General features: G+C 39.9%; 1 protein-coding gene across 1 annotated transcript in view; it reads right to left on the bottom strand.

Moving 5' to 3' along the window:
- Positions 1-2,368: 2,368 nt before the first annotated feature.
- The window catches only part of SPPL2A (signal peptide peptidase like 2A), a gene marked incomplete at both ends in the record, with an annotated part of 37,753 nt that continues 20,706 nt past the window's right edge, over positions 2,369-19,415 (bottom strand). Inside the window, 7 exons of the mRNA XM_080707736.1 lie at positions 2,369-2,443; positions 7,154-7,314; positions 9,605-9,682; positions 12,545-12,647; positions 13,423-13,479; positions 17,423-17,497; positions 18,450-18,531. Of these exons, the coding sequence (XP_080563862.1) occupies positions 2,369-2,443; positions 7,154-7,314; positions 9,605-9,682; positions 12,545-12,647; positions 13,423-13,479; positions 17,423-17,497; positions 18,450-18,531 (631 nt within the window). The remainder of the gene's footprint in view (positions 2,444-7,153; positions 7,315-9,604; positions 9,683-12,544; positions 12,648-13,422; positions 13,480-17,422; positions 17,498-18,449; positions 18,532-19,415) is intronic.

The raw sequence follows: 19,415 nt of genomic DNA, 5'->3' as shown, positions 1-19,415 counted from the left end.
AGCACCAAAGGTCTACTCCATTTAAAAAGGCATTAGAAGCCGGGCGTGGTGGCGCACGCTTATAATCCCCGCGCTTGGGAGGCCGAGACAGGAGGATTGCACGGGTTCGAAGCCAGCCTCAGCTACTTAGTGAGGTTTTCGGCAACTTAGTGAGACCCTGTTTCCAAATAAAATATAAAAAAGGTCTGGGAGTATAGCCCGGAGGTAGAAAGCCTCTGGGTTCCACCTCCAGTACCACCAAAAAATAAAATAAAAAGGCATTAATTTTGTCTTTTAATAAGGCGAACTGAGCCAGGTGTGGTGGCCTCTGTAACTTAGGAAGACTCGCAGCGACCCAGTGAGACCCTATTTCAGTATCAGAGGAAAAAGGGCTGGTCGTAAGAGCGTAGTTTGGAAGTAGAATGTCCCTGGGTTCAATCCCTAGAACCACCAGGGGGAAAAAAAAAGAATCGGCCTTAGAATGAAAGATTAAAATTTAATTTAATTTAATTTTTTTGAGCTGGAGTCCAGCTGCACTGTCCAAACTGGTTTTGAACTCCTGGGCTCAAGAGAACCTCCTGCCTCAGTCTTTTGGGCAGCTGAGACTTTGAAGCATGTGCTACCACAGTCAGGCTTCGGTTCACTTATTTTGTGTATTATTTGTATCACGTAAATGCCGATTACTTAAATGCAAAATCCTGCTGCTTTTGCAACCACGTGTCATTTGTAATTTCTTAGAGAATCTAAAAGAAAAATGGAAAGCCAGGTGTGGTGGTGCACGCTCGTGATCCCAGTACTTGGGAGGTTGAGATAGGAGGATTACAGGCTCGAGGCCAGCCTCGGCAATTTAGCAAGGCCCTCTGCAACTTAGTGAGACCCTGTTTCTAAATAAGAAATAAAATTGGGCTGGGGGTGTAGTTCAAAGGTAGAATGTCCCTGGATTTAATCCCCAGTCTCCCTCTCTCTCTCTCTCTCTCTCTCTCTCTCTCTCTCTCTCTCTCTCTCACACACACACACACACACACACACACATACACACACACCACCAACAACAACCAGAAAAATGGAAAGATAATGACCTCTGATTCCCAGGAAAATGTGCAAAGCTACACCTGAGATTTTCTGAAGAATGAGATAAAAGTTTTTTTTCAAGTTAGAAGTTATCAAAGTGATTGACTGGTTTAGCCTACCCATTTTGTAGATGACAAAACAGAAACAAAATATATTTGTAGCTGGAGGTGGTAGCACATGCCCGTAATCCTAGTAGTTGGGAGGCTGAGACCGGAGGATTGCAGGTTAGTGGCCAGCCTCAGCAACTTAGCGAGGCCCTGTTTCAAAATAAAAATAAAATAGGGCTGGGAGTATAGCTCAGAGGCAGAATGCCGCTGGGTTCATTTACCAGCACAACACACACACACACACACACAAAGTACATTTGTACTTTAGACATCAATAAGTCATTTTCCTCCTTCTCCCCAAGGTTCATTGTGGTTACTTATGAGGAAAGGTGGAATCAGGGGAAAAAACGTGCGTGCGTGCATGTGTGTGTGTGTGAATGTTATATATGTTACATACAAACAACGAGACATATATTAATATATAATTGAATAAGAAATTATTTTGAAAGATCAAACCTTAACATCAACAGAAAAAATATTCAAATATCAGAAACGCCAAAGTGAAGCTGAAAGTTAGTGCAGAAATTTAGGCTGTATCTTCAAGAAAACGGTGGACCACCGCAAACAAGATTTCAGTTTTTGTCTCTCAGTGTCATATATTATATTTCTCTATAACTGGAAAAATATTCTAACGTAATACATATGCAACCAAGTAATTTAGGTTCTCAAGTTTAAAAAGAGTTGTAAGTTTTAAAAATTCTGCTATAAAATAGGTGTTCATGTTTATTCCCAAAAGATATATTTTTAAACTCTGCCTAATATAAGGTCCAAATTTTCACTGCTGATCTTCCTTCTTGCATAGTGTTAAAGAGTTATTTCTATAGAGGAGGTAAAATTTGCATGATTAACAAAAATATCAGATCAGAAACTTGCTTTGACAGTTATACTTTGATCTATCATTAGAGCTGAAAGAACTATATTTTGGAAAGTAGAGGAATGGGTCAAGGCATTTTTTAGAAAAATATAACATATATAACACATCTTGAAAATTACACAGACCATATGCTTCTATTTAATGTGAAGGCACAACTTTAACACAATGAAAAGCAAATGCATTTTAATTATTTATGATGTAATTGTCAGGATCATCTCATAAAAATATATATTTGCCAACATATCACTGAAAACACTTCCGGATTGTCAATTCAAGAGCTGAATTTAAAAAATCAAAATTTGTAAAAAGTCAATAACACAGTATCGCAGGCTTAAGGTTACTGTTGGACAATAGGTTCGTCAGGAGTCACGGGGTTTTCTTCGTTTGTTGAATAGTCCAGATGGTCCATTGTCTAGGCATAAATAAAAGACATCAGCAAATGAAAATGTTTAACTTCCCCCAATATTCACTGAGTTAGCCAAAGGAGTCCTAGTTTGTATAAAAGACACAGTGCTCCATGGAGCCAAGCATTCCCTTTGGAACACTGTTCAGGTCCAACAGCCATGTTTCTAAGGAGATGGTCGGGGTGACACTGAACTTTCCAGGAAGCCTACACCTGCAACTCGGGGCCAATTTCAAAACTGCTCTCTCTGGATCTGCCATTAGCTCCACTTCCCAGTGTGAACACTGCTTTTCGGGGCAGTCAGAATTCTACCACAAAAGGAAGATATTCTTCACACTTATTCTGGGACATTACTTCGGGGAGTATGTACTAGTAGAAGTGAGAAGGCTAAAATTGGCCCTAGAAGTCACTGAGAGAATGCCCACTGGCTCCCGGAGAGTGTAACCTTATTGACACCTTGACTTGACCTTAAAATAATTGGAGAATAATACTTTCTATTACAAAACAAACTTGAAGGTGCCCACAAGTCAAATGATACCTGTTTGTTACAGACTATTTTAAAGGAGGTATTACCAGTTAAATAATTTCACAAATGGTCACTTCAGCTCTTCCTATATTCCCATAAAAATCTGTTTATATTTGTGAATAAAGGAAGAAGAAAAATGCTTTCAGTGTTTTTACCCTGCTTCTTGGATAAAATTACTTAGAAATAGAAAAGAAAATAATGTATTTCTGAAGATTGTCAAAGACTTTTAGCCTAGTAATTAAATTTTAGGATTGCAATGCACTTTTCCACTTCTCCTCTCTCAAGAATTAGATGGAAAGGCCAGCAAGATAAAAGTCCTTATTTTTGTAAACTGATTCTAAAAGCTTTAGTGCTTTTTAAAGAAGAAGGAATCATTCCAAATGGGATTTCTGGACTTGCTAGACAAGAATACAACATGAGCTGAGGCTTTCAGCTGACAACGGTCTCAATCAATGGAGACATCTTAAAAAGCCCAGATCTGCCCATACTCTGAGTCACCTCAAGTCCCTAGCCAGTTCCGTGGTCCTTATTCGCCAAAGACAACCCCTGGACTAAGGGAGTTACATGTTCATAGCAATTCCTGGGCCTTAGGGGGGCAAAAATCAGGGAACAGAGATACGGCTCAGTAGTATGCAGATACGCAAGGTCCTGTGTTCCGTCCCCAAGCACCACATCAATAAAGATAAAATTAAAGATTTTGGAATTGCAAAATCTTACTTCAGAGCCATTGATTCTCTTACATATTTCCAGGTGTGTATGTTTAAAAATAATTGATAAGTAAGAGCCCAATCCAAAGAGGTAACATCATTTATCAAGCACTTCACGATGTGAAATGTAGCAAGTTGCAGAAAAGTTCATTTTTTTGTGTGTGCGTGTGTGGTACTGGGGTTCCTGGAAGCCCTTCTACCTCCGGGCTACACTCCCAGACCTATTTTTACATTTTTATTTGGAAACAGGGTCTCCTAAGCCAGCGCGCGCGGCTGGCTTCGAACCTGCGCGATCCTCCTGTCTCAGCCTCCCTGGCGCAGGAATTACAAATGTGTGCCATCATGTCCGGCTTTTCTCAGTTCTTTGTTATTTTGAGACAAGGTCTTGTTAAATTGCTGAGGCTGGCCTTAAACTTATGATCCTCCTACCTCAGTCTCCCAAGTTACCTAGGATTACAGGTGTATACCACCATACCCGGTTAAACATAGCTTACTTTTACAATAGTGTATGACAGTTATAATAATTTTATGATGGTTACTGAAATACAAGCAGGAAGCTTATACACACACCTGCCAAACTGACTAAAGGTCAGTGGATTAAGGATTGAACACTATAGTTATATTTTATAAAGAATTTTAATAAAATTAACTGAAAATGTATTGCCGGGAGTGGTGGCGCACGCTTGTAATCCCCATGCTTGGGAGGCAGAGAGAGGAGGATCGCACAGGTTCGAAGCCAGCCTCGCTGGCTTAAGAGACCCTGTTTCCAAATAAAAATATAAAATAGGTCTAGGAGTGTATCCCGGAGGTAGAAGGGCTTCCAGGAACCTCAGTACCACCAAAAGAAAAAAAAAATCAACTGAAAATGTATAGTGTATAAAATACTGTTATGAGCACTGTGAGTTCCTAACATAAAAGAGTTAATAACATAGTGAAGGAGGATTGCATACTTTTACTGCAGGAGGATGTCAATTAAGTGTTTAAAGTATTTAAAAAACATAGGGAAAGGCCAGGCGTGGTGGTGCACGCTTGTAATCTCCGCGCTTGGGAGGCTGAGCCAGGAGGATCAGGTTTGAAGCCAGCCTCAGCTACTTAGTGAGGTTCTCAGCAACTTAGTGGACCCTGTTTCCAAATAAAATAGAAAACAGGTCTGGGAGTATATATAGCCCGGAGGTAGAAAGCCTCTGGGTTCCATCCCCAATACACTGGGCCCTTCCCAAGTCTCCCTCTGTCTCACCAGGATTGGGAAGAGTCTTCAATCCATTTTCAAAGTTTATGTCTTCCCTTATCTGACTTTACCAGGCACCTGTCTCACCAAGCCCAGAGCTAACCCACTACCCTGCATTATTTATTCTCCTACCTGCTTATAGATCCATTCTAATTTTATGGATAAGAAGACAGAGTCCCCAGAGATTAATTTTCCAGAACTGATGTTAACACTTATAAAATACTGTTTCTCACAAATAACCACATTCAGGCTAAATGCACCTTGACTTTAAAGGTTGGACATAAATGGTGAAAGATTTTCTTTTTCACATAAACAGGGCAATAATTATATTAAGACATTATTATATAAATTTCAAAATTGCTACTTTTTTGAAAAAATAGACTCTCTCACCTGCTAGCAATTTTTAGTATTCTGCAAACAACTTGCCTAAAATTTCTATACTCTTTATACTTTAAAATTTGGTACACAGCTGGGCGTGGTGGCGCACGCTTGTAATCCCCGCACTTAGGAGGCTGAAAAGGAGGATAACACAGGTTCGAAGCCAGCCTCAGCTACTCAGTGAGGCTCTCAGCAACTTAGTGAGACCCTGTTTCCAAATAAAATATAAAATAAGTCTGGGAGGATAGCCTGGAGGTAGAAAGCCTCTGGGTTCCACGCCCAGTACCACCAAAAAAAAAAAAAAAATTGGTACACAATGGAAAAATGACCGAGTCTAAATAAGAATTTTTTTTTTTGAGGCACACGATCGCCCAGGATTTGTCCTTTTACAAAAAATCCAAATGAACCAGATTTAACAAAAAATAAAATCAGTTTTAATATCTAAACCAGGAAAATGAAAATCTACCTAATAAATTGAAAAAATAATAACCAAACCAACCAAAGCAAAAAAAAAAAAAAAAAAAAAAAAGTCCCAACTCCTACAAATAAGGACACTACTGACCAACCACAAGATAGGCATGAACTTTGATCTATTTTTCTAGTGACAGGACTATAGCCACACACTCAGATTTTCACACACTCAGATTTTCTCTCTTTTACTCATGTGACCATTGATGGAGGAGGGTGGTTCCCGTAACTACAAAGCAGAGGTAACTACCCACAAAGTGCCTCTGCAAAGGGGTCAAGGCCGCAGCCTGATCTCAGTGACCAAGGATTTCTCAACTCTCTCTAGTGTCAATGTCAACAGACTCTGGGAACACCAGGAACATTTAGGAAAAGAAGAAAGGAATTTAACCCCCATGAAGAAGAACTCAAACATAACAGGTTCTGGTCTTGAGATTTAATTCCTTCTAGGAATTTTAAGGAAATGAAAATCCTGACCCATTTAAATTGGAAATGAGCGTTCTACCAAGGTCAGTTAGGCGTATACAGATGCTAGGGAGAAAATGTATTTTTTTTTTAAATCTGTAAAACCTCAAGGTTCTTACTATAAATAGCTAATGTCAGCCTCAAAATTCAGTACTTATTTTATTTATTTATTTATTTTTGCATGGTACTGGGGATGGAACCCAGGGGCCTTCTAATCTGGACTACACTCCAAGACCTATTTTATACTTTATTTGGAAACAGATTCTCACAAAGTTGCTGAGAGCCTCAAACAAGTAGCTGAGGCTGGCTTCGAACCTGCACGATCCTCCTGTCTCAGCCTCCCAAGTACTAGGATTACAGGTGTGCGCCACCACGCCCGGCCAGTACTTATTTTAAACATAGTTTCGGCCGGGCGTGGTGGCGCACGCTTGTAATCCCCGAGCTTGGGAGGCAGAGACAGGGGGATCGTGCAGGTTCGAAGCCAGCCGTGCGCGCTGGCTTAGGAGACCCTGTTTCCAAAATTAAAATGTAAAAATAGGTCTGGGAGTGTAGCCCGGAGGTAGAAGGGCTTCCAGGAACCCCAGTACCACCAAATAAACAAACAAACAAATAAATAAATAAATAAATAAACATAGTTTCGTCTTTCGTGATCTTTATTTTCATGAGGATATTGAAAACGCTGCTGCATTGCGCATGTCTTCCCTGATAACTGCCCAATGCCTCCCTGGTGGCTCTGCCTTGAGCCGCCAGGTTTGGGCATCATTAGACTGTAAGAGATAAGCACTAAGGTTGGAGAAGGTACACACTGCATGAGGGGGAAAGAGTAGGGAAACTTAGGACATCCTGACCGATCGAAGGTCAACGTGCGGTGTATGACAGCCTTGATCATATCTATCCGGGCTGCTTCCTGCCCATCTCAACCCAGGGAATCATAAAGCGCAAGCACATACCTGATAGGTGCTGCCTTTCCAGAACTTTCGCATTTCCTTACGTCTCCAGGCAACAACTGCGGCAGTAATAAGTGTGCAAGGAACTAGATAGAGGAGAGCAGGCTGGCCCCTTTTCATCACCACCAGAACAACGAATGTAAGGATCATGCCGACTGCATAGGCTGTAAGGAGAATACCAAGCGTCGCTCATTTCTACATGTTACCAAGGTAGATTTTCCCTTCTGTATTAAAGTACTGATTTTCAAATATTTCTTTCTTTTTTTTTTGCGGTACTGGGGATGGGACCCAGGGACATTCTACCTCTGTGCTACACCCCCAGCCCTGTTTTTTATTCTTTATTTTGAAACAGGGTCTCACTGAGTTGCAAAGGGCCTCACTAAGTAGCTGATGCTGTCCATGAACCACGATCCTCCTGTCTCAGCCTCCCGAGTGCTGGGATTACAACCATGGCCGCTGTTTTCAACCTAACCATTAATTATGGATAAAGGTAACAATTTATTTGGAAACAGGGTCTCACTAAGTGGCTGAGAGCCTCACTAAGTAGCTGAGGCTGGCTTTGAACTTGTGCAGTCCTCCTGTCTCAGGCTCCCAAGCACTGGGATTACAAGCGTGTGCCAACACGCCTAATTTAGGCTTTTTTTATAAGCACATATCAAGTATCATTTGAACATTTCTTAATGACTTGGGGTTTGTGTATGAACATAGGATCTCAGATACTGAAACTGGAAGGACCTTTGCAGACAATTTAGCTACCCATTTTTTAAAATTTTTATTTGCATTTATTTTAGGCTGAATTTATTCCCATGCAATAAGATTTTAGATCTTTGGTTTCTTCTGAGATAGTATTTTTTCATTTTCTTTCTTTCTTTCTTTCTTTCTTTCTTTCTTTCTTTCTTTCTTTCTTTCTTTCTTTCTTTCTTTCTTTCTTCTTTCTTCCGTGTGTGTGACCTCCTCTTCTGCTTTAGGAAATACCTGTTCTTTTTCAGTGAGGACTGTCTCCGTGTGGCAGGCTTGCTCCTGTGTGGGGCGCTGTGTAAGGACAGCAGCACATCTTGGGTGCTTTGTTCATCTGTATTTTCTCAATGACCAGAGAGTCTACACCTAAACCCCTAAGTTTAGCATTCTTCTCTGCATTTCTAAACATGTACAGCAAAAACTGAGCACTCCATTTGGCCCATCCACCCCGTGTCCAGCTCCACTGCCGGCTGGGGCACGCTTATCAGCTCTAGCACTGTAATGCCAGAAAGGTACACATTTTTTCTTTTCTTTCTTTCTTTCTTTCTTTCTTTCTTTCTTTCTTTCTTTCTTTCTTTCTTTCTTTCTTTCTTTTTCTTTCTTTCTTTTTTTTGTGGGTCTGGGGATGGAACCCAGGAACATTCAACTTCCGAGCTACACCCCCTGCCCTATTTTTTATTTTTTATTTTGAAACAGTGTCTCACTGAGTTGCCAAGGGCCTAAGTAGCTGAGCCTGGCTGTGAACAGCAATCCTCCTGTCTCAGCCTCCCGAATGCTGGGATTACAAGTGTGCAGCACCACGTCCGGCACCTGCCGTTCATTTTAAAGCTAAAGTAATGAGGGTGAGGGAGATTGAGTGCGTTACCTAAAGTTATCCAGCAATCTTTACAAAGGCTCCTGTAGTTAGCTTTTTCACTGACTGATCTGTATCCTGCTGATTGGTCCCGGACTGTAATATATTAACACCGTAAGAAAGCACCGTACTTAAAGGCCTCAGGCTGCTTTTCCTCCTGAATTAGTTGTTCTTTCTTGCTTTGGGGTACCTATTTTTAGCAACATCCTTCCCTAGTACTAATCTATGTTTTTAATTTACTGGATTGCATTCCACTGTGGACTTGAAAACCTTGCTAGAAGAGTAATTGTCTGTGGTGATGATTATTTATCTGAGCATAAAGAGCTTCGATGTGTGAACTCTGAGATATCCATTTGATATGTTCAGAAATAGTAGGCTATTTTTAGGGCTTACTTTCTGTTATTTGTTCTCAATAATAGAAATAGAGGAACTAGCACCAGTTACCTCTGCTGTCCCACGTGAGATGTTACTGTGCCATAAGTGAATGAGTATGCACACTTATCCACACACTTTTAAAAAAATCTAGCCCGGCGTGGTGGCGCACGCTTGTAATCTCCGCGCTTGGGAGGCGGAGACAGGAGGATCGCGCAGGTTCGAAGCCAGTTGTGCTGGCTTAAGAGACCCTGTTTCCAAATAAAAAGTATAAAATAGGTCTGGGAGTGTAGCCCGGAGGTAGAAGGGTTTCCAGGGACCTCAGTACCACCAAAAAATAAATAAATGAATAAAATATAATTATCCCTTTTGATGGAAAAAATCTTATAAATTATGGCAAACAATTAATTAGAACCCAGTACTTTTTATGTTTCGATGTCTTTTCCTCCATACAGCACAATTCAATATAACAAGAAGAAACAAAAATTTACCAATTGTGGAAGAAATATAATATATATAAGATGAACCGGTCTGAACATCAAATCTTCTACAGTATGCAATTAACAGGCCTTAAAAGAACAAAAATACGCCACATTATTTTCTTAAAACAGCAATAGTAATACAAATTTAACTCTTAACTCTGGGGAACAATATATGTTGTATTGTATTTCACTTTCTTTTCTTTGTGTGTGTATGATACAGGGTATTAAGCCCAAGGGCATTCAACTCCTGAGATATACCCCCAGCCCAATTTAATTTTAATTTAATTTTGGTACTGGGGGTTGAACACAAGGGCATTCAACTCTTGAGCTATACCCCCAGTCCAATTTAATTTTAATTTAATCTTGGTACTGGGGATTGAACCCAAGGGCATTCTACTTCTATGCTATACTACCAGTCCTATTTTATTTTTTTTATTTTGAAACAGGGTCTTACTAGGTTGCTTAGGGCCTTGCTAAATTGCTGAGGTTGTCTTCAAACCTTTAATACCTCTCTTTGGGATTACAGGATATTCTTGTACTGGGATTTCAGGCATGGACCACCATGCCTGATACAGGGTATAACTGAGTTGCTGAAGCTAGCCTTGAATCTGTGATCCTCCTATCTCAGCCTCTTGTGTACTGGGATTACAGGCATGTGCCACGAAGCCCAGCTCACTGTCCTTTATGAATTATAATACCATTAAAGTACCTCAAATCTGCACAAAGTTTAATATGCTGATTTCTAAAATTTAATATATTTAAATATTTCCTCAAGCAATTAAGTACTGTTTAAAAACAATTTTTCATTAAGCTATTCAACCTGTCATGTCACAAAGAAAAAATTTAAAATATTTCATTAAAAATGTATTGACTAAACTGGGCATGGTGGCACACACTTGTAATCCCAGCATTTGGGAGGCTGAGACAGGAGGATCCGGGTTTGTTCCCAGCCTCAGCTACTTGGTGAGGGTCTCTGCAACTTAGTGAGACCTTGTTTCAAAATAATAAATAAAAAATAGGGCTGGGGGTGTAGCGTGGAGGTAGAATGCCCCTGGGTTCCATCCCCAGTACCGCAAAAAAAAAAAAAAAAAGAGGCTGGGCGTGTAGGTCAGTAGGATGCCCCTGGGTGGTGCCACATGCTTGTAATCCCAGCATTCCGGAGGCTGAGACTGGAGGATTGAGGTTTGCGGACAATCTGAGCTACTTAGGCCCTTCGCAACTCAGTGACAGCTCATTTCAAAAAATAAAAAGACTAAAAAATAGGGCTGGGGGTGTAGCTCGGAGGTAGAATGCCCTCAGGTTTCATCCCCGGTACTGTTTAAAAAAATTATATATATATATATATATATATATATATATATATATATATATATGAATGGCAATTCACTCAACTCTACACTGGACTTTTCCAGGTCAACTCAAAAGCAACACTATTAGTTGTTTTTCTCTCTACAAGGTTTTACTATGTAAACAGAGGGATTTTACCAAAAAAAAAAAAAAAAAAAAAGGCAGTACTCCTCACCCTTCCACAGGCTACAAGTGTATAAAGAGATGGGAAGGAAAATGAAGGACAAACTCTCAGCTGATAGACAAATATTACTAATTACTCCTAAAGTTATTTTTGTGAACATAGCCTCAAGATTTCATTCTCTCCTTAATAGAACAAAAGTTGAAGCTTAGAACTAGATTACTTGGTCCTTTCTCTTCTGATCTCTTCCTAGTTCACAATGCTTACATCTCTTAATAGCCAGCATTCTCAGATTTATAGGTAGGCTCAGAACCTGAAAAACTCAGCCAAATCCTCCTGGTAGCTCTTTTATGGAAAATTGATTTAGCCTGACCACCACAGTTACTCTGTTTCCAGTTACAACACTGTGTCTCTGACATACACAGAAACCTTGTTCTTCTGGTCCTGTATCACCTAGTACGGTTGGTACTTGCTATACTTCTTCCAGGAAGCTGGGTATTTATTAGGAACGTTCACCTTGTTTGTGGGAGGGGCTATCAGCACAGAAAGCTAAAGTATATCATAACTTGGCTGGGCTTAAGTTTATTCTATAGGCAGCCCAGTGAGGAAAATAAGTCAGAATTGCAATAACTCTCAGGAGAAGGTGATCAATTTCCCTAAAACTGTCTTTTTGTATGATAAGGCCCTAGAAACTGGTGTTCTATGGTTTCACTTTTTCAACATGACCTTGTCTAGTTTCCCTAAACCACTTCCTAAAACATAGGAAGCTATTTTTAAAAAACAGCTGGGCAGAATGGTGCACACTTATAATACCAGTACTTGTGAGATGGACACAGGAGAAGCACAGGTTTGAAGCCAGCCTCAGCAATTTAGTGACCCTGTTTCAAAACAAAACCAAAAAAGCCGGGTGTGGTGGCGCACGCTTGTAATCCCAGCATTTGGGAGGCTGAGACTGGAGGATCGAGGTTCGTGGACAGCCTTAGCTACTTAGTGAGGCCCTCTATAACTTAGTGAGACCCTGTTTCAAAAAATAAAGAATTAAAAATAGGGCAGGGGCTGTAGCTTGGAGGTTGAATGCCCCTGGGTTCCATCCCCAGCCCCGCAAATGAACAAACAAATAAGTAAATAAAATAGGGCAGGGCGTGTAGCTCAGAGGTAGAATGACCTTGGGTTCACTCCCCAGTACCACACACATACAAAAAGTAACAGAAAGTGTATGTTTGGCATTATTATATCTAACTTTTTAAAAGACTCCTAGGTGCTTGCTTTATGGTATTTTTTGAGTAATGGGATGGACTGTACTTTGGTTGTTACCATTTGGACTTTATCTTCTGTCTCTCCACCTGCTCCCCCCCCTGCCTTGGTCACTTAATCCAGCAATGCCAGAAATACCTACAGAGTAGGTAGCTTTGAACAGACACTGTATTTGTGACGTTTTAAGCCAGCAGAATATTTTTACTAAAATTGTTGCAACCACTCACCTGGTACAATAATGTCTCCAAAACCCAATACTGAAACGGGCATGAGGCACACACTCATTACTGAGAAATAGATCAGCTTTGGTACCCTTATGACTACTGGTAACTGTGAAAAGAAAAAAAAAGAAAAAGAAAGGAAGAAAGGAAGGATGGGAATGAATGAGGGACGGAGAAAGGAAAGACAGAGGAAGGGAGAATGAAAGGAAAGAAGAAAAGAAGGAAGGCAGGCCACCAATGAACCTCTTCCCAAGCTTTCTTTTTAGAAAGGGGAAGACTGACATAAGAATAATTAACATTTTTAAACTGACATAAAAAAAAAACACTTGAAGTCAGAGGACATAAATTTGGCACATATATAGAGATAGACAGTATTAGAAAAATGAAACCCAACACATGTTGGGTTAACAGTATTCATCCACTATCCCCATATCTAACTCTTTTTTTTTTTTTAACAAAGAATAGGACTCAGGCCTTGAAACAGATATATAAAAATATATACATATCTGTTTATATATCTGTATGCGCATATATATATATTTTTTTTTTGGCAATCTGGATTTTTTTCCCCAAAGGAACATTTTGTTTCGGAGGGTATGATTTAAAGTCCAATGAACAGAGCTGAAATACAGTCCTTACTTTCTCATGGGGAGCTGAGGGTTGAGCAGTGGCTTCCACAAAGTTTCCATCATTCTAGGATGAAACCCAAGTCAATAGGGATTTAACGATTTAGAATAACTAAGAGAAGGGCTATATTTGCGAGAAATCAGTTTGACAATACCTTAGCATGTACTACATAATCAAGGGGTAACACAGGACAACACTATTAAATGGATACACGTACGTTCATTGGGCAGCCATTTCTACTACGTCACCGTCCCTACCTTTTCGGTATTTCCGAAAGGTCCAGCTGCAAGTTCAACCATGATGCTCTCACCATTCTAAAATGGAGAAGGAAGATGAAAGTAGTTGTGCAGTCATTTAAAGAAAACACCTGCTGCTGCTTAAATCAAGGAAGATTAAGCTCTACAGCATAGGGCCAACTATAAATGGACTGAAAATGGGTTGTCGACTGCTCTTTCTCCTAAAAGTCTTTAGAGACAGCAAAATGAAGCAATTGAAAACAAAATTCACATTATTCTTTTATTTTTTTACTTATAGTACTAAGGATTGAACCTAGGGACATTCTACCTCTGAGCTACACCCTCAAGTATAATTTTATTTTTTATTTTGAAACAGGGTCTCTCTAAGTTGCTGCCTCGTTTAAGATGCTGAGGCTGGTCTCAAACCTGAGCCTCCTGTCTCAGCCTCTCAAATACTGGATTACAAGCATGTGACACCACTCCCAGTCACGCTGTTCTATTTTATTAGAGCTCGGTAATGAAAACTAAGCCATGCACAGATTATTCAAGTGCACCTTGAGCTCCAGGTTATACTGACATATTAATAACTAACATTTATAATGAATGAGTTATAATTTTAAGTGCTTTCAGTTATATTAGGTAATATGCTACAGTCCTTATTCATATTCAGCAATATCAGTGAAGATACATAGATCCTTTAAATCTAACTTTGCAACTAATATAGGGTGATTTCGTTCGATGCACCCCTTCATGTGACCCCTGGGTAACACGAGCCTGTAACTATCTTCTGTATTTCTATCTTTTTAATAAATTCCTTTAAATCTTAAAAAATATATAGATAACCTCATTTGAATACATGCGCATTTGGCCTTCTGGCGATTCACAGTATGGAGCCAAATATGAGAAGACAGCCCTCCAGAATCAGAGCCAGAGCAGCTTCTCTGGCCTGACTCCTGTCCAATTCCAGCCCTGCCTGCCTCTGTGTTCCAGCCAAAACATTTACCTTAGCTGAATTTCCCTCCCTGTATCTAGCTATAACGTCTTTTTATGGAGGCTACGTGAAGAGTTCATTAAAAAAGTTTTCCTCAGAGAGCGCAGTGTGTCGTGGAGAGGGGTAGACATTTGAGGTTGGAGGCTAAGATTGAGTGAAACACCCATTTTATGTTTTACAGTATGATGAACTTATCAGCTAAACCGATAGAAGATAAAAGCTGAATTTTAGAAAAGTGTGATTAACAAACTATAATCTTTTCCATGTGGGTGGGGAGAAGAGAAGAAATCATTTGAATGTTTTTTTTTTTTTTAATCCTTAATGATACCTGAGCCAGGCAGAAAGATAAAATCCGTAGCTACAGAAATCATTTCTTCATGTTAGATTCTGGATTACAGAAGGGCTAAGTCATAGCACTTGAGAAAGATGAATACTAAATACAGTTCCTTAAAAAAAAACCTCACAGGTTGTGATAAAATTTCCAGATAGACCTCATTTTGGTCTGTGCGCTATTGTTATTTCAAACAGTTAACTGGATATGGTCATGGATGTCCTCCCATACATTCAAAGATATTTGAGTAGCTACTCATTGTAAGATACTATAGTGAGGATGCTGGTGGATAAAAAAACAATGAGTAAGACTGGCCCTTACTGCTATACTCCTATGGCTACCTGCCCTGCAAACTCATCAGAAGTCTACTGAGACCTGGGTTGAGATAATTTATACAACAAGCAATAGTTAATCTTTCAAATTTACAGTGAAAAGTGTAAAAATCAGCCATTAACTATCTGGTTTTCATTTTGAGTTACCAACTACCGTGAGATCAACAGCTTGAAGAAAAACAAATTAGACTGAGAAAGTGTTCATCTACCACAGTGAATTCCAAAGAGCACTACAGCTTTTCCCACTCTATTAGACTGCCAGAAATCACAGTCCTGATTTCTGGCACAATCCTAGTTAGTAGGAAATAAGATTAAAAAAAAAAGAAGAAGAAGATGATGAGCTGGGCATGGTGTTGCATGCTTGTAATCCCAGCATTTGCGAGGCTGAGACAGGAGGATCGCAGGTTCAAGGCCAGCCTCAGCTACTTAGTGAGGCCCTTTGCAACTCAGTGAGACCCTGTTTCAAAATAAAGAATAAAAAATAGGACTGGGGATGTAGCTCGGGGATAGAATGCCTCTGGGTTCCATCCCCATCAGAGAGAGAGGGGGGGGAGGGAGAGAGGGAGAGAGGGAGAAAGGGAGAGAGAGAGAGAGAGAGAGAGAAATTTTCCTGAGCATAGGAAAACCAAAGAAGGCTAAAAGACATCTTTAGTGTTATACCTTTAAATTCCTGAGACTTTTTATATAGAGAGAATAAAAATTGTTTGCTGGCAGACATACCTGGCATTCATAAAGTGTACTAGGGTTAAAATTAGAAAATTATTTTTAAGAAGTTTAGTTACCATCTGTGGCTAGGTCTGTGGTGTAATATAGAGTTCTTTTGCTATCAACTATCTGTTGACTTACAGGAATGGTTTTGTAGAAATATTATTTCAGTTTCATTATAAGATCTCCAATGGCATATCCTATAAAAATATTTTTGAGCTGCGTAAGTCAATGCAAACTGGAACAACTTTAGATAGGACTGAGTAAATAGCTACAACCCTTAGTAACAGTCCTATTTTTTAAGGTTACTACGTGTGTGTGTGTGTGTGTGTAGTGTACTGGAATTTGAACCCAGGTACACTCTGCCACTGAGCCACACTCCCAGAAGCCCTCTTTATTTTGAAATAGGCCTCACCAAGTTACTGCACACTGGCCTCAAACTGCAGTCCTCTTGTCTCAGCCTCCCAAGTACTGCGATTACAGGCAGGAGCCTGGCTTAAGGTGACTGCTACTCAACGAAGTTGGTGAACCAAAAGGCTCATCATTAAGGCATGAAAAGATGTTAGTAGAACAGTCTGGGGAGGAGGGATTGAGGGCGGTTCAATGTCAAAGCGAACATTTCCACGGTGCTTTCATGGATGGTAGCGCATAGAGAACGTGCAAGTACAAGCGGGGCTGAGGGTGCACCTAGTGGAGGGCCGACCACGCACAAGGCTCCGGGTTGGATCCCCACTGATGCAAGCAAAAACAAAACATCACAAACCAAGGCTCGAGAGTAGAGGGCGGGGAAATGGGAGAAAAAGAATGTATTTATGATACAGAAGGAGAGTCAAGATGGGAAAATGGGAGAAATAATGAGGAACTGCCACACTTACTCAATACTTTTCATTTTATGGAGGAACTCGTGCGGAGCTGGGATTATATGACCTGGGACTGGCTGCCGCTCCTGGGCGCAGCCAGTCCGAGGATGGACACACGAATGGACAGGCACAAAAATGGGGGCCTTGGGTCTATTTTCTCCCGCGGCCGGCCTCATCCGGCCTCAGCACACAGCAGGACACATGGGCACTGCTGCTGTGGAAGGCTTGGGTGGGCTTCTTTCAGTTGCAACTGCAACAAACAGAAGTCGACTGATGCTGATGGTGGGGTGGTAAAGCTGGTAATACTTCTTCACACAATGGAGTAGGAAAATGAAGCAGAAAGTACAAAATAACGAGCCGAGGGCTGCAGGGCCACAGAGCTACACTGCAGGCCCTGAGCTGCTGTTTCTGAGTCTTCATCTAGGACTTAGGCATGGAAGTAATAATGACCCCTTCCTTCCCTTCTCTTTCCCTTTTTCCTTCCCTCCCTCCCTCCCTTCTTTCCTCTCTTTCTTTTATTGTCTATATTGTGTTCAGTAGACATTTATTAAAATATGATGACTTTTAAAGGGGAATAAAAATATAGACATCCTCATTTTTACACCAGTCAAAAGACTTTTTTTTTTTAACTTAACAGGTTGAAAGCTTAAAAATACTCTTTATTAAAAGGCCAATTTCAGTGATAATTCTTTTAAGAGAATTGGAATTCGGTGGTCAATAGCTATAAAGTCAACGGTCTATGAGTAGGTTTAAGAGTCTCATCCTTTAGCATTTTTCATGGATTCAGAAAACATGGTCATACCTTTGTGATGAACGGTGTTATGAAGACAAAAAATACATCATAGAGGAGGAGAAGGCCTAGAAGTATCACGCATGACTGTTGAAGGAAAAAAGCAAAGGGTCAAACTTTCCATATCTATATGAAGACATCAAATTAAAATTTCAAATACAGACAGGCACATGAATACATAAACATATATATGCATAATTAAATACTATATTTATTTTTTTGGTACTGGGGATTAGACCCAGGGCATTTACCTCCAAGCTACACCCAAGCCACTTTTATTTTTTATTTTGAAACAGGGTCTTGCCAAGATACTCAAGGTTTCCCCGAGTTGGCTTTGAACCTGTGACCCTCCTATCTCAGTCTCCCAAGTACTGGGATTACAAGCATGCATCACTAACACCCGGTTTGAATATTATTTTTAAGAGTATTTTACGGGTATTACTTAACTGTGTAGTTTTGTTGGGCAAGCCACGTTCAATTACTATCTTCTTTATTCCGTTTGTTTAAAAAAGTTAGTAAAGCAAAGAAATGTTCTTCCTTGATATTTAGTCTCAAAAGCATTTTATGAATTGGGCATGTCAAATGAATAATATTTTAGCTAGCAAATCAACTAGTGGTTGCCTTTGCCTGGGGGTTAGAATTAATTGTAATAGGGCATGTCAGAGCTTTTTGAAGAGATGTGAGACATGTTCTGTAACTTGTGGGGATTATAAAATTATATATTTGTAAGCCAGGCATGGGAGTACACATTCGCAATCCCAGTTCTTGGGAACATTGACATAGAAGGATCTCAAGTGTGACGCCAGCTTTGGCAATTTAGACGGTTTCCATGTAAAAAATAAAATAAGGCTGGGGTGTAGCTTCGAGGTAGAATGTCCCTGAGTTCAATCCTCAGTACCACCAAAAAGTTAGACATTTGTAAAACTTCAACAAACAGTGTATTTAAAATAGGCACATCTCATTGTACGTAAATTATTTGTTAATAAATCTGTTTTAAAAAGAAAACAAATATTTTAGGTAGCAAAGCAGTATATATTACCTTGAAGTTGGGTAACTTCAGTGTTTTAATTAAATTCAGGCAGAAAGCGATCCCCAAAATATCCTGTAAAATCCAAGCCCACCTAAAATCAAAAGATATTACCCTATTTTATCAAGTTACTTTTAGATAAAAGTTCAAAAGAAACAGATCACTAAAGAGAGACCATTCAAATACTATGGTTTGAATGTTCAATTACTAAATACCCAGTAAACAACCAAAACCCTCTGTATTCCTCCCATTTAGTAATTTACTGTTCTAGCAGATGAATGAATATTATATTATAAAAAGTTGAAGTCATCTCAGAAGAATGCGTATCAGATATAAGCCTATATTTGCCTTTTAATCTTTTTGTGTGTGTGTGTGGTGGTACTGGGGTTCCTGGAAACCCTTCTACTTCCGGGCTACACTCCCAGACCTATTTTTTATATTTTTATTTGGAAACAGGGTCTCTCTCTCTCTCTTTTTTTTTTTTTTTGGTGGTACTGGGGTTCCTGGAAGCCCTTCTACCTCCGGGCTACACTCCCAGGCCTATTTTACATTTTTATTTGGAAACAGGGTCTCCTAAGCCAGCGCTCGCGGCTGGCTTCTAACCTGCGCGATCCTCCTGTCTCCGCCTCCCAAGCGCGGGGATTACAAGCGTGCGCCACCACGCCCGATGCCTTTTAACCTTTGAATTTAGACATATATCTCTTTCTAGAAAGGTAGCTATTAACAAAGGACGTTGGTGTTATTACACATCTAGGCAGCTTATAAGCAAAGGAAGCAGCTTACTCTGTCAGGAACCGACAGGCATAATTTTCAATCGATGTTCATGCACGAAGCTGCCTAAAGTTGGATGAAATTAGTTTCCCAAACTTTAGAATATTAAATCTTTTAGGTCATCAATACTTTTACTAATAAACCACTGAATGAACCTAAGTATATATTTTTTCTGGATATTCTTCTTGCAAAGGACAGACATCTTCT

Source organism: Muscardinus avellanarius, assembly GCF_963383645.1.
Source record: "Muscardinus avellanarius genome assembly, chromosome: 12".
NCBI lineage: Eukaryota > Metazoa > Chordata > Mammalia > Rodentia > Gliridae > Muscardinus > Muscardinus avellanarius.
The sequence above is the reverse complement of the archived record's forward strand: the minus strand, read 5'-3'. Positions and strand labels throughout refer to the sequence as shown.